This window comes from Bombina bombina, chromosome 2 (genome assembly GCF_027579735.1).
Source record: "Bombina bombina isolate aBomBom1 chromosome 2, aBomBom1.pri, whole genome shotgun sequence".
NCBI lineage: Eukaryota > Metazoa > Chordata > Amphibia > Anura > Bombinatoridae > Bombina > Bombina bombina.
In genome coordinates, this window is record NC_069500.1 from 485,363,870 (window position 1) to 485,378,441 (window position 14,572).

The 14,572-nt window shown below is 46.5% G+C and overlaps 1 protein-coding gene across 2 annotated transcripts in view; it reads left to right on the forward strand.

Annotated features, from left to right (window-relative positions):
• Positions 1–14,572, forward strand: part of EMID1 (EMI domain containing 1) — a 272,782-nt gene that overhangs the window by 157,162 nt on the left and 101,048 nt on the right. For both annotated transcript variants that reach the window (XM_053702174.1, XM_053702175.1), the window contains one exon: positions 13,834–13,923. In XM_053702174.1, the coding sequence (XP_053558149.1) occupies positions 13,834–13,923 (90 nt within the window). The remainder of the gene's footprint in view (positions 1–13,833; positions 13,924–14,572) is intronic.

Sequence of the window (14,572 nt, forward strand, 5' to 3'; positions counted from 1 at the left end):
GCCAGCAGGAGGCGGCAAAGAGCACCACAGCCAAGCTGTTAAAGGGCCATAATACCCAAATTTTTAAACACTTGAAAGTGATGCAACATAGCTGTAAAAAGCTGACTAGAAAATATCACCTGAACATCTCTATGTAAAAAGAAAGATATTTTACCTCAAAGGTTTCTCAGTAGCCACATCCCATTGTAAAGGACTTCTAAGCAGCATATCAGTATGTCTGTCCCGAGACAGCCGAAGGGATGAACCTCGTGCACTCTCATCTTATTTCCCAATTCAGTGTAAGGAAGTTTACTATGAAATCTCATGAGAGTAAAGTCAAATCTCATGAGATCAGAGTAAAAGAGTTCATGACCTCAGCACTGCTGATGCTGATTGGCTGCTGTTCATTTCTTCATTTTATTTTATTTTTACCTGCAGCTGGGCAATAACTGTAGTATAACTTTTTACACAGAACTTACTCTGGTGAGCTGAGGAAATTGTGAGGTAAAATATCTTCCTTTTTTACATAGAGATGCTCAGGTGATATTTTCCTGTCAGCTTTTTACAGTTATACTGCATCAGTTTCAAGTGATTTAGCATATGAGTATTATGTCCCTTGTTAGTATCACTCCTCCCACAAACCCCAGTTTCTCTTTTCCTTCATGCATGGAGGAGGTGAAGTTTTAGTGTCTGAGGAAATTTCTTTTACTTCAAGCAAGATTTTTATCTAGTTTAGAAAGCCAGAGACATTTTTGAGAACCAACAGCTCTTTTCAGAGCCATTTAGTTAATTTAGTTAATTTAAATTTAAATTTTGTGTTGATTTTTTTAGTAATATTTTTACTATGTCTGACTCAGACCCCAATTTTGACCCTGCTCTATGCTCAGATACATCATTAGATACAGTCTCAACTGATAGTGATGTATCTGTGGCTGCTAGCCCCCCTGCTAACCTCCCCTGCCAGAAGGAGACATGTTGTTCCAGCTGCCATTGCTGCTGAAGAGTGGGTAACGCCTCATCACTGTGGCAGGATTTAGCCCCCAACAGTTTATGGAGGTGTTTCTGGGTGATGATGTATTGGGGAACATTGTCGCCCAAACTAATTTATATGCCCATCAGTTCCGTGCTGCAAAGCCTGACACTCTTTTGGCAAAGCAGCAATGGGCCCCCATTGAACTGCCAGAATTTCAAAAAATTCTGGGCATTGACTATGCTTATGGGCATCATAAAGAAACCCTCCACCTGCTCCTACTGGAGCAGTAGCCCCATTTGCTCTACCCCCATTTTCTCCTAGAGTATGTCGAGGAAGAGGTATGAAATAATTCTACATTTCATGCAATTCAGCGACAACAGCCTGTGCCCCCCTAGGGAGCATCCCCAGTTTGACAGGCTGTATAAAATCCGCCCCTGATTACCCACTTTACTGCCAGGTTTGCAGAGGCTTATACACCTGGAATGAATATATGCATAGATGAATCCCTGATGAAGTATAAGGGAAGGCTGGGATTCAAGCAGTATATTCCTTCCAAGCGCTCCAGGTATGGAGTAAAGTTGTATAAGCTCTGTGAGAGTGAGTCTGGGTATACTCAGGCCTTGTGGGTGTACAAGGGAAAGGATATCCACCTTGACCCTCCAGGCTGCCCAGAATATTTGGGAAACACTGGCAAGATTATCTGGGACCTGATTTTACCCCTGATGAGCAAAGGGTACCACTTGTATGTAGACAATTTTTATACAAGTGTCCTTTTGTTCAAGCTACTGTATTGTTTTGATACAGTAGCTTGCGGTGCAATTCAAAAGAACTGCGCAGGTTTCCCAGGACAACTTGCACACACCCGGCTATGAAGTGGGGAGACCTCAGCTCTGTGCCAAGAGGAGCTGTTGGCAGTTAAGTACAGAGACAATAAGGATGTATACTTTCTTACCACCATCCACACAGAGAGGACTGTGGAAGTCTCTGTACGTGGCAGAGCTGAGAGCACAATGAAGCCAGTGTGCATCAAGGCTCATAACCGGCATATGGGTGGGGTTGATCTAGCAGATCAGCTGCTGCAGCCCTACTTAATTATGCGGAAGACAAGTACAAAAAGGTTGCAATTTACTTAATGCAGATTGCAACCCACAACACTTTTTTGTTCAAAAAAGCAAACCCCAAAATGAAACTGACTTTTTTACAGTTTGAGCTCCGGATCATTTCGGGGATTTTGTACCAAGATGCACCTGCTCCCCGGGCGGAGATGCGAGAGAGCAGAGTTGAGGCTACCCATTTTATTTTCAAAATCCCCCCCCCCCCTACTGTGGCTAAGCAGAATCCTCAGAAAAACATAATTTATGCTTACCAGATAAATTCCTTTCCTTCCTGACAGAGAGAGTCCACGACTTCATTCCTTACTGTTGGGAAATACAACACCTGGCCACCAGGAGGAGGCTAAGACATCCCAGCCAAAGGGTTAAATATCCCTCCCACTTCCCCTATCCCGCAGTCATTCTGCTGAGGGAACAAGGAAAAGTAGGAGAAACATCAGGATAAAAAAATGCCAGAAGAATTAATATAAAAAAATGAGCCACCCATCAAAAAATAAATTACGGGCGGGGTCGTGGACTCTCCCTGCCAGGAAGAAAAGGAATTTATCTAGTAAGCATAAATTATGTTTTCCTTCCATAAGGCAAGAAGAGTCCACAACTTCATTCCTTACTGTTGGTAAAACTATGCCCAAGCTCCAGAGGACACTGAATGAATAATGGGAGGGAACAAAAAAGGAGGCAGACCCTATTCTGAGGGCACCACAGCCTGCAAAACTGCTTCAGTGAAGCAAAAACATCAAACTCGTAAAATTTAGAAAAAGTGTGTAAGGAGGACCAGGTAGCCGCTTTACAAATCTGATCCATTGAGGCTTCATTCTTAAAAGCCCAGGAGGAAGCCACTGGTCGAGTGGAATGAGCCGTTATCCTCTCAAGAGGTTGTCGTCCTGCTGTTTCATAAGCTAAGTAGAAGACACTCCTCAACCAGAAAGATAGGGAAGTCGTAGTAGCCTTCTGCCCCTTACTCTTCCCCGTATAGATGACAAACAAAGAGGAAGATTGTCTGAATTCCTTAGTAGCCTGAAGATAGAACTTCAAGGCACAAACCACATCCAGATTGTGAAGCAAGCGTTCCTTCACTGAAGAAGGATTAGGACACAAGGAAGGAACAACAATTTCTTGATTAATGTTACGGTCCGACACCACCTTAGGGAGGAAATAAGTCCTCCACACCCTATGGTAGATACGACGAGTAATTGACTTACGAGCTTGAACCAGAGTGTCAATAACACTTTCAGAAAATCCTCTCTTGGCTGAGACTAAGCATTCAATCTCCATGCAGTCAGCCTCAGAGAATCTAGATTTTGATGAATGAAGGAAACCATTATCAGCAGATCTCTGCAACAAGGTACCCTCCACTGAGGAGATGAGGACATCCCCACTAGATCCGCCAACCATGTCCTTCGTGGCCACAATGGAGCAATCAGAATAACTGATGCTCGCTCCTGCTTGAGGGAGAAGCAGTAATGGATTTAAAAGATATGAGTCTGAACCTCCATGGTACTGTTAGGGCATCTATCAATTCCGCCTGAGGATCCCTTGACCCGTACCTGGGTAGCTTGGTATTGAGATGGGATGCCATGAGATCTATCTCCGGCGTCCCCCACTCGCTGCATATCTCTGTAAACACCTCAGGGTGGAGAGACCATTCCCCTGGGTGAACGGATTGTCTGCTGACGAAGTCCGCTTCCCAGTTGTCCACACCCAGAATGTGAATCGCTGACATCGTACATCTGTGAGTCTCTGCCCACTCTAGTATCTGAGATACTTCTCTCATCGCCAAGGAACTTCTCATTCCCCCCTGATGGTTGATGTAGGTAACTAAGGTTATATTGTCTAATTGGAATCTGATAAACTGGGACGAACCCAGAAGGGGCCAAGCCTTCAAGGCATTGAAGATTGCCCGCAGTTCAAAAAATATTGATTGGAAGGGAGGACTCCTCCTGAGTCCACAAACCTTGTGCTTTCTTGGCACCCCAAACGGCTCCCCAGCCAGAAAGGCTTGCGTCCGTAGTAACAATCTCCCAGGATGGTCTCAAGAAGCACGTGCCTTGGGACAGATGATCTGGACAGAGCCACCAAGAGAGCGACTCTCTCGATAGGTTGTCCAGCACGATCTGTTGAGAAAGATCTGAATGGTTGCTGTTCCATTGTCTCAGCATGCATAGTTGTAAGGGCCTGAGATGGAATCTGGTAAAAGGGATGATGTCCATACAGTACACCATGAGTCCAATTTCCTCCATACACTGAGCCACTGAGGGTCTCAACGTGGCCTGAAGGGCAAGACATGCAGAAGTTAGCTTGCAACGTCTCTGATCTGTGAGGAATATCCTCATGGATATAGAGTCTATAATTGTTCCCAGAAAATTCACCCTTGTACTTGGAGTAAGAGAACTCTTTTCCAAGTTTATCTTCCATCCATGTGATCGAAGAAGATTGAGAAGGGACTCTGAATGTTCTTCCGCTAAACGAAAAGATGGTGCCTGTACCAAGATATCATCCAGGTAAGGTGCTACTGCAATACCTTGTGTTTGAACAGACAAAAAAGTCAGCAAAGAAAATAAGGCTTAGGAACTCCAGATAGATGTATCAGGAATAATACCAAGCATTGGTGTGAAAGACTGATCAAGCTTTATACAGGAAATTGTATTTAGAGACCTGCCCACAATTAAAGGGGAAGTGTATAAGTAGTGATAATTGGAAATTACATGACAATAGTGGTCATAAACTGTCCTTCCTGAACCAGAGGAAGGATTGACCATATTGTCTCTATCTTGAAAGAGAGAACACTCAGAAACGTGTTTAGGCACTTTAGGTCCAGAATTGGACAAAAAGTTCTCTCCTCCTTTGGAACCACGAAAAGATTTGAATAAAACCCCAAACCCCTTTCTGCTGTAGGTACCGGGACAGTTTCTCGTAGAGAGGAGAGATCCGTAAGAAAGCAGTCCTCTTTTCTGGTCTTATAGACGGACTGGAGTGAAGGAATCTGCCCCTAGGTGGATGAGACTGGAATCCTATCTGGTATCCCTGAGATACAACCTCCAGGACCCAAGGGTCCTGTACATCCTGGAACCAAGCATCTGAAAAAAATACAGTCTGCCCCCTACTCGATCCGATCCCGGATTGGGGGCCACCCCTTCATGCCAATTTGTTCTCGGCAGGCTTCTTAGTCTGTTTGGGCTTATTCCAGGACTGAGCCAGCTTCCAAGTACTTTTGGGCTGCTAAGACTTGGAGGAAGATTGCTGACTTTTTGATTTGTCAGAACGAAAATTAAACAATTGCCGTCCCTTAGGGCTATTCTTATCCTGCGGTAGGAAAGCACCTTTCCCTCCTGTAACCGTAGAAATAATATAGTCCAGCCCTGGACCAAATAAAATCTTCCCCTTGAACGGAAGAGAAAGGAGTCTAGATTTAGAAGTCATATCCGCAGACCAAGAATTCAACCAGAGAGCCCGGCAGGCTAGGACTGCAAAGCCAGAAGCCTTTGCATTAATATGAATAATCTGCATATTCGCTTCACGGATGAAGGAGTTAGCAATTCTCAGGGCCTTAATTCTATCCTGAATATCCTTGCGGGGAGTTTCCACCTCAATGAGCTCCGACAGAGTGTTGCATCAGTAGGTAGCTGCCGCTGGTTGAAATAAAAGCCCTGTATGTTGAAACATCTTCCTCAGAAAGGTTTCCATTTTCTTATCCATAGGCTCTCTAAAAGAAGAACTATCCTCAAGAGGGATAGTAGTACGCTTAGCAAGCATAGAATTAGCCCATCCACCGGAACCCCACAAGTCTAATTGAAAGTCAGGGACCGGGAATAATTTTTAAAAAGTAGACGAGGGGAAAAATAATTCTTTCCCATTCAGTACTAATAATGTTCGCCATGTAAACTGGCAAAGGAAAAGTCAGAGGGACCATCCTGTCTTCATAAACCCTGTCTAATTTAGGGATCTTGGGTTCCTCAGGAAGTGTAGCCTCTGGAACCTCTAGCGTAGACAGAACCTCCTTTAATAAAAAACACAGATGCTCAATTTTAAATCTAAAGGAGGATTCCTCTGCTGAAGGAGGTTTAGAAACTGAAGTCTCCGAATCAGAAAGTTCACCCTCTGAAGCTACAGAGGTTAACTCATTCTTGGATAGCTGGGAGATAGAGTCATCTAAATATTTGTTGGATTTAGCTACTAAGTCAGAACTATGTTTAACCTTTCTCTTGCATTTGTTAGAGCGAGGTAAGGCATTCAGGGCCGCAGACACCGCCAATTGTAACTGCATGGTAGTCCGCAGGAAAAAAGCCCCCTCCAGATGGAGGATTAGATGAGCCGCAGGGAACTGCATGTGGAGTGGATAGTGTAGAAAGGGTAGTAATCTCTCTGGACCCAGATTCCTGAGAGGTAGACGGCTCAGAGGGGCTAATAGCGCTATGAGTATTAGTCTGCTTGTCTCCCTTATTAGACTTTAGAACAGTGCTTAGGCAAATAGAACAAAATTGAGCAGGCAGGCAGGCAAACCACGGCCTTCTCACAATATAAACGGGAATTATTAATCAGTACAGAAGGAGCAGAACCTTCTAATGGAATGTCAGAGTCCTCCATAGCTAGGATATAATAATCACAGGACAGACAAAAGTAAATACTTTATTCAAAATAGCGGCACCTTTATAATCCGAATGGCTGGGGCACTCACCACCTCCTAGACCCAGACATCTAACAGAGAAAACGCTCTCCTTAGGAGTGATGTTCGTAGCAAGATTGTAGGAAAACGAAAAGACCACACCCGGTCACGTAGTGTGTAGTACAGTACTTCCACTGCTATGAAAAAAGGTGCCAAGCTATTATGAGCTGCGCAACACACCAACACAAAAGTGAAACCTGTTTGTTCCAAGCACAGTCTATGAGCCCAACAAACTCTCACATCAAAGCAGTTATCAATAACCCCTTGCTGTTCAAATAATCTCCCTGAAGGAGATATTAACCCTTAAACCTATCAAGGCATAAAGGAGCCACACTGTGACCCGGTATAGCAAAAAATTATATATAAAACGATCTTACCTCCAGGATCCATGCTGTGGAACAGGCACAGCCTCAAGTGTGACATTCTTGCAGCGACACCTCTGACATGGACTTGAGTGTGAAACAGCAAGCAGTGAAACTCGTCAACACTAATTGCACTGGAGCTGTTAGGCAGCAGTCTGGATGGGTTCGCAGAAAAACTTTCCCTGCATCTCAAGACACTAACTTTCATCAATACTCTCCCTGAGAGGATGACATGATTAAAACTCCAGTCCTTTCTTGAAGGGAACAGACCCATTACAGGACTATCTAAATCTTCTGCCACCTCCTATAGTGACAAAAGGCAAATAATGACTGGGGGATAGGGAAGTGTGAGGGATAATTAGGCCTTTGGCTGGGGTGTCTTTGCCTCCTCCTGGTGGCCAGGTGTTGTATTTCCCAACAGTAAGGAATGAAGTAGTGGACCCTTATGGAAGGGAAATGCAGAGTCTGTACCAAGAGGGGACAGAGAAAAGACACCACCTTTTACTGTCCTGATTGTCCTGGACAGGCTGGTATCACACACTGGTAAATTTAAAAAATTTTTTTAAACATTTTGCCGTTTTATTTGGGGTTTTTTTTTGTTACGTTTACTGTTACTGAGTTTTTTTTTTTTTTTTTTTTTACTTTTACTGTGCCAGATTTTTAAATTGGCTGTTCTATTTTTTATAAGTTCTAAAATTGGTTCTGTATTTTTCTAAAACCCCTGTAAAACCTGTGCATGGGGGGTATGGGTGTACTCAGGGGGTCTTGCAGAAAACAACCTGGAGTGTTTTCTTGCAATAACTTACAACAGGCTCGCCTAAATAATAGTCAAAAAGCAATGTGAGTGTAAAAATGAAAATTGGAAAATTACCACCATACACTTTCTCCAATTTTGTTGGCTAAAATGGTTGCATCAAAGCACTCCATATACAATACCTTGGGGTGTCAACGTTTTAAATATATACTGTCCTGGATACCAGACAGCTAAGGCTACCCCCACCCCCCTACAACCTCACCCCTGTTGTTTCTCTGTGGTTTTGGGCTCCTCAGAGCAACCACAATCTCTGGAAGCTTTTGTTTGCATGGTTTTGTGTTCCAAACTTGTTTAGATAAGAGCTGGTCTATGACCTGGAAAGCCCTTCTAGGCTGGCTGGGCTCCTGGAACTCCCGGTTGGCCGCCTCACAACAGACACCCGCCTAACCCCTCTCAGGCTGTCCAGGCTCCTGGAACTCCCGGTCGGCCACAGGACAGCAGGACACCCACTAAATTTACCCCTGGTCGCTCCAGCAACCATGTGCCCCAGAGCTCCGCTCTTTTGGGGATTGGTAGCCCCTAGGGAGGACAAGAGCTGGGGGAATTATCAGAGGGGAGCTCCTTTGGGAACCAGGGGTTTTGAACACCCCTAACCCCATAACTTCAATGGACTGTAACTCCGGTCCCCAGTAACGAATCATGTTGATTTTTGGACTGTGGCATCTGGGGACGACTGAGAGCTTTAAAATGACACCCTGGATCACCCCGAAACCGCCACCCCTACGTATTGGGATTATGTGGGACTGTGGCTCCAATGGAGGTGCTGGGCTGTCTGGAGGGGCGGGAATGGTGGTAAAATAGTGGGATTGTCCAGGGTCTTATCAAGATGAGCTGTCTGTATAAAAGGAGATTGTGTTTTCAATAAAATCAGTTCTTGTTTCACCTGAATGCTAGTCTGTCTAGTTATTTGGGTGGGCTCCAGCTAAAATCACTTTCCTAGGCTACATAGCAGCCTGTTCCAGGCAGAGAAAGGATCCTCAGGCAGAGCTACCCAGTCTGGGTAGCTGGAGTCTGCCACAGGGTGGGATCCTGGGTAATGATGCTGTCGGGCATCAGGGGTGGCTACAGGCTGTGGTCACTTGCCAGCTACATAGCTGCAGTCAGCAGGGAGGAAGCAGGACCCCTTTGGCAGAGCTAAACAGTCAAGGTAGCCGGGGTATCCATCACATTGGGTGGCAGAGGTGGGATCTGCTTCTTTTACAAGGTTCCTGCTGACATAGGAGAAGCGCCACAGTAGCCGGTAAATATGGAGGCAGAGTTCCTAGGGAGAGTACAGGAGGTGCTGGACCAGCTGGATGGTCCTATTTACCAACAGGACGTGCTGGAACAGAGGGACCTGATCCGCCGGGACCTCTGGTGGGAGGCTCTTCAACAGGAGTGGGACAATGGAAAGGTCCTCCCCACGAATGACACAAGGTTCCGAGTTCGGCGGACCGTGAGAGTGCCTTTCCTGGGAGAACAGCCAAAGAAGGAATGGCTATCTGTTCTACATAGACTGATCCAGCAAGAGATTTGGGTGGAGGACGGTTATCGGGCCCTTCAATGACTCGCTTTGCAAGCACAGCAATGGCTGGAGGATGGCTCCCCCACAGAGGGCTTTGGTGGATTGCTATTTACAAAAAGGACAGAGGACCCACAGTTTGGGAGCAAGATGGACCAGGGTCTGGAGGATATCTCTGGGCTCCAAGAGGAACTGCTGGATCTCTTGGAGGAATCCTGGCTACTAGACGATCTGGATTTTTTAATTTATCAGGAAGAGGCACTGGTCAAGGAATACAAGAGGCTGCTAGATCTTGTTAACCAGCGTGCCAAGGGCATACAGATCTGGGGTGCAGCCCTCTGGGATTCATGGAGCTCGACCGTGGAGGAGTGGCAACAAAGAAAAAGGGAACCAGGGCTGCTGGATCCTGATTAGCAGTCTGGCTCTGAGCTTATAGACTTGGACAAGGGAGCCACCCCAGCAGAAGCGATGACAACAGGGCAAAGAGCCGCCAGCCTTTGACCAGCACCTATAACAGCTCCAGGAAACCAGGGAGAGGAGGTAGGTGTCCTCCCTCCCTTTACACAAAACCCCTTCCCGGGAGAGGAGACAGTCGGTATCTCTCCCCAGTGGCAGAGCCATCCCCTGGGAGTGGAGGTAGTCGTCCTCCCTCCCCTTACAGAGAACCCCTTGCAGGGAGAGATGGATGTCGATAACTCTCCCCAGCAGCAGAATCCCTTCCTGGGAGAGGAGACAGTTGGTCTCTCTCCCCAGCGGCAGAGCCAGGAGCAGGGAGAGGAGACACTCGTTCTCTCTCCCCAGAGGCAGAGCCTGCCCCTGGGAGTGGAGGTAGTCGTCCTCCCTCCCCTTACGCAGAACCCCTTCCTGGGAGAGGAGACAGTCGGTCTCTCTCCCCAGCAGCAGAGCCAGGAGCAGGGAGAGGACACAGTCGGTCTCTCTCCCCAGCGGCAGAGCCATCCCCTGGGAGCGCAGGTAGTCGTCCTGCCTCCCCTTACGCAGAACCCCTTCCTGGGAGAGGAGACAGTCGGTCTCTTTCCCCAGCGGCAGAGCCAGGAGCCAGGAGAGGAGACAGTCGGTCTCTCTCCCCAGCGGCAGAGCCATCCCCTGGGAGCTGAGGTAGTCATCCCCCTTCCCAGGAGAGGAGACAGTCAGTCTTTCTCCTCAGCAGAGGTAGTCAGAACCCCTTCCCAGGAGAGGAGACAGTCAGTCTTTTTCCCAAGCGGCAGAGCCAGGAGAGGAGACAGTTGGTCTCTCTCCCCAGCGGCAGAGCCAGGAGCCGGGAGCAGAGACAGTCGGTCTCTCTCCCCAGTGGCAGAGCCATCCCCTGGGAGCGGAGGTAGTCATCCTCCCTCCCCATAAGCAGAACCCCTTTCTGGGTGAGGAGACAGTCAGTCTCTCTCCCCAGCGGCAGATTCTTCCTTCGGAGCGGAGGTAGTCGTCCTCCCTCCCCTTACAGAGAAGCCCTTGCAGGGAGAGATGGGTATCGATATCTCTCCCCATCGGCAAAATCCCTTTCTGGGAGAGGAGACAGTTGGTCTCACTCCACAGCGGCAGCACAGTTTCCCATGGAGCGGAGGTAGCAGACCTCCCTCCCCAGCGGTAGATCTCCTTCTCGGGAGAAGAGACAGATGGTCTCTTCCCTCAGTAGCTTGGCAGGGTCTCTACCCTTTTGTTGTCCTGGAGTATTTCTCACCGGGGACAGGCGTTGCATTAGGCAAGGAGGAGAAGAGCTTATACAGTTGGTGCCACATGTTTGGGCACCCGATCTTTGCCTGCCCCACCAAGGAGCAACCTCCCCCTCTGGTCTGGGGTTGGGCCACCGGTACTAAACCAAGTGTCATGGAGAGAGGCAGTGTGGCCCTGGAACTTGAGGATCCTGGAACTTGTGGGACAGGAATTGTTTGGGAGCCAGTCTTGGCATACTTGTTTTGGACTTATGTGACTATCCCTGCTCCCAGGGCGCAGGGTATAAACGTCAGCCGGAACCAGGATGCCCCAAGCTCTGGAGAGATGGGATCACTTCTCCCAGCAACCGGGAAGTGGAGGGCCACCGTCAGACAGCCCCAGGCCGACCCGTAAAGGGTCTAGCCAGGTCTGCCGAACTGGAGGGGGGGAGATGTCATGGATACCAGACTGCTAAGGCTACCCCCCCACCCCCCTACAACCTCAGCCCTATTGTTTCTCAGTGGTTTGGGGCTCCTCAGAGCAACCACAATCTCTAGAAGCTTTTGTTTGCATGGTTTTGTGTTCCAAACTTGTTTAGAGAAGAGCTGGTCTATGACCTGGAAAACCCTCCTAGGCTGGCTGGGCTCCTGGAACTCCCGGTCGGCCGCCTAACAAGGGACACCCGCCTAACCCCTCTTAGGCTGTCCGGGCTCCTGGAACTCCCGGTCGGCCACAGGACAGCAGGGCACCCGCTAAATTTACCCCTGGTCGCTCCAGCAACCATGTGCCACAGAGCTCCGCTCTTTTGGGGATTGGTAGCCCCTAGGGAGGACAAGAGCTGGGGGAATTATCAGAGGGGAGCTCCTTTGGGAACCAGGGGTTTTGGATACCCCTAACCCCATAACTTCAACGGACTGTAACTCCAGTCCCCAGTAACGAATCATGCTGCTTTTTTGACTGTGGCATCTGGGGAGAGCTTTAAAATGACACCCTGGAAGTGCCGCCGCTCTACCGGGATCACCCCGAAACCGCCACCCCTATGTATTGGAATTATGTGGGACTGTGGCTCCTATGGAGGTGCCGGGCTGTCTGGAGGGGCGGGAATGGCGGGAAAATAGTGGGATTGTCCAGGGTCTTATCAAGATGAGCTGTCTGTATAAAAGGAGTGTGTGTTTCAATAAAATCAGTTCTTGTTTCACCTGAATGCTAGTCTGTCTAGTTATTTGGGTGGGCTCCAGCTAAAATCACTTTCCTGGGCTACATAGCAGCCTGTTCCAGGCAGATAAAGGATCCTCAGGCAGAGCTACCCAGTCTGGGTAGCTGGAGTCTTCCACAGGGTGGGACCCTGGGTACTGATTCTGTCAGGCATCAGGGGTGGCTACAGGCTGTGGTCACTTGCTAGCTACATAGCTGCAGTCAGCAGGGAGGAAGCAGGACTCCTTTGGTGGAGCTACCCAGTCGGGGTAGCCGGGGTATCCGTCACATATACACTTTCATGGCAATAAATAAAACTAGGGTATGCAATAGGCCCCAAACTAAAGATTGGCCTATCAGAAGAAATACTCTCACTTTCAACTCAAATTACAAGTCATACAATTGTAACTGAACCTTCCAAAAATCCTGGCAAACCTATGCATGGGGGAATGGGTGTATTCAGGAGGTCTTGCAGAAAACAATCTGGAGTGCTGGGGTGTCAACTTTTCAAATATATGCACATTCATGGCAAGCAAATAAATTGGGGTATGTAACAAGGCCCCCAAAAAAGAAGATAGGCAAAGAAGATATGTTAAATGTGACCCCCCCCCCACAAATACATGTCAGAAGTTTGGCATTGCACCCAACAAACCTATGCATAGGTGGTATCGCTGTACTCAGGAGATGTTGCTGAACACATATTGGGGTGTTATTTGGCAGTAACCCTTAATGTTCTCAGTAAATGTATTCTTAAATTGCTATTTTGTCAAAAAATCACCACTTTCTTTCCCCCCTCAAACTTTGGCATAGATTGGTGGTAAATCGGTTGCATGAAAAGAGTCAAAATACCCTGAGTTTAATACCTTAGGTTGTCTTCTTTAAAAGAAATATATACGTGAAGGGTTATTCAGGGATTCCTGACAGATATCAGTGTTAACATTTAACTATCGCTAATTTTTTTTAAAAATAGTTTGCAAATAGCAAAGTGATATACTCAGGACAAAATTTAGAAACTATTTAGCATGGGTGTTTTTTGGGGTTGCAAATGTGTAACAGATTTTGGGGGTCAAAGTTAGAAAAAGTGTTTTTTTCCATTGTTTCATCATATTTTATACTTTTTTTAAATAGTAAATTATAAGATATGATGAAAATAATGGTATCTTTAGAAAGTCCATTTAAAGGCGAGAAAAACGGTATAGAATATGTGTGGCTACAGTAAATGAGTAAGAGGAAAATTACAGCTAAACACAAACACAGCAGAAATGTAAAAATAGCCCTGGTCCCAAACTGTAAGAAAATTGAAAAGTGATGTGGTCACTAAGGGGTTAAAAGACTGTTTAATGTTATATGCTTTATTTTTAAACATTCCTTTTTAATGCAGTAATATTCACAATTTAACAGCCAAAATACTTCTTTTAATGTGCCCTATCATATCTAGTACACTATTTTAGTCAATACCATGTCCTTTTTACACAACAGGCCCTGCAATTTATTAATCTGCTTCCTAATAACTGACAAAAGTATCATTGCTAAAAAAGGGTACCCCTCTAAATTCTTAACTCTTTGCCAGGCATCCCTGCACGGAAAAACCCTCAAGGGCCACTCGGAGGACCTGAGATCCGTGGCTCTCCAGGTGTAAAAGGCGCAGCTGGGCCTCCAGGTAAGAATGTGTTATTTTACAGTCCTGCATTGTTCTCTTTTTGCCATTTTCCTTATACTTTTTCCTACATCTTTTTTGATCATTCTTTTCTTTGCAATTTCCTTTGTTTTACAGGGGTTTTTTTTCACCATCGACAATTTTTTCCTGATTATCTCCTTTCCTCTATCATATACTCTCATCCTTATTTTATATGATTCTGGTCTCACTATTTGCACGGCAAATATAAATCAAAGCAAATTCAAACAAAAAGTATATTGTGTTAAGTTACATACAAGTTTGGGTTGCAGGTGTACAGTAATTCAACCGGACAGTACAGTATTTTAGCAGACTGTTAAAGTCCCCCAGTGCATTTTCTATTATATGTGTTACAGGCAACCATGTTTGTGTTAAATCATTGCTGAGTGTGTGTTCCTGGAAGTCAAGGGGGTCACATCACTACTGTGTATCTTTGTTACTGGCAACCAAGGGGATAAAAATCACTGCTCAGTTGTGAAAAATATATGTGGTTGCAAGTGATTGAGACTAGCACTCCCAAATATAACAACTCATAAGTCCCAAGGCAGGGTGCCAGCTACTAGGGGATCCTTTTGCCCTGCGACAAACATGCAGAATATTCCAAAAGAAAAGTGCTGCACTCGTTAATAGTACA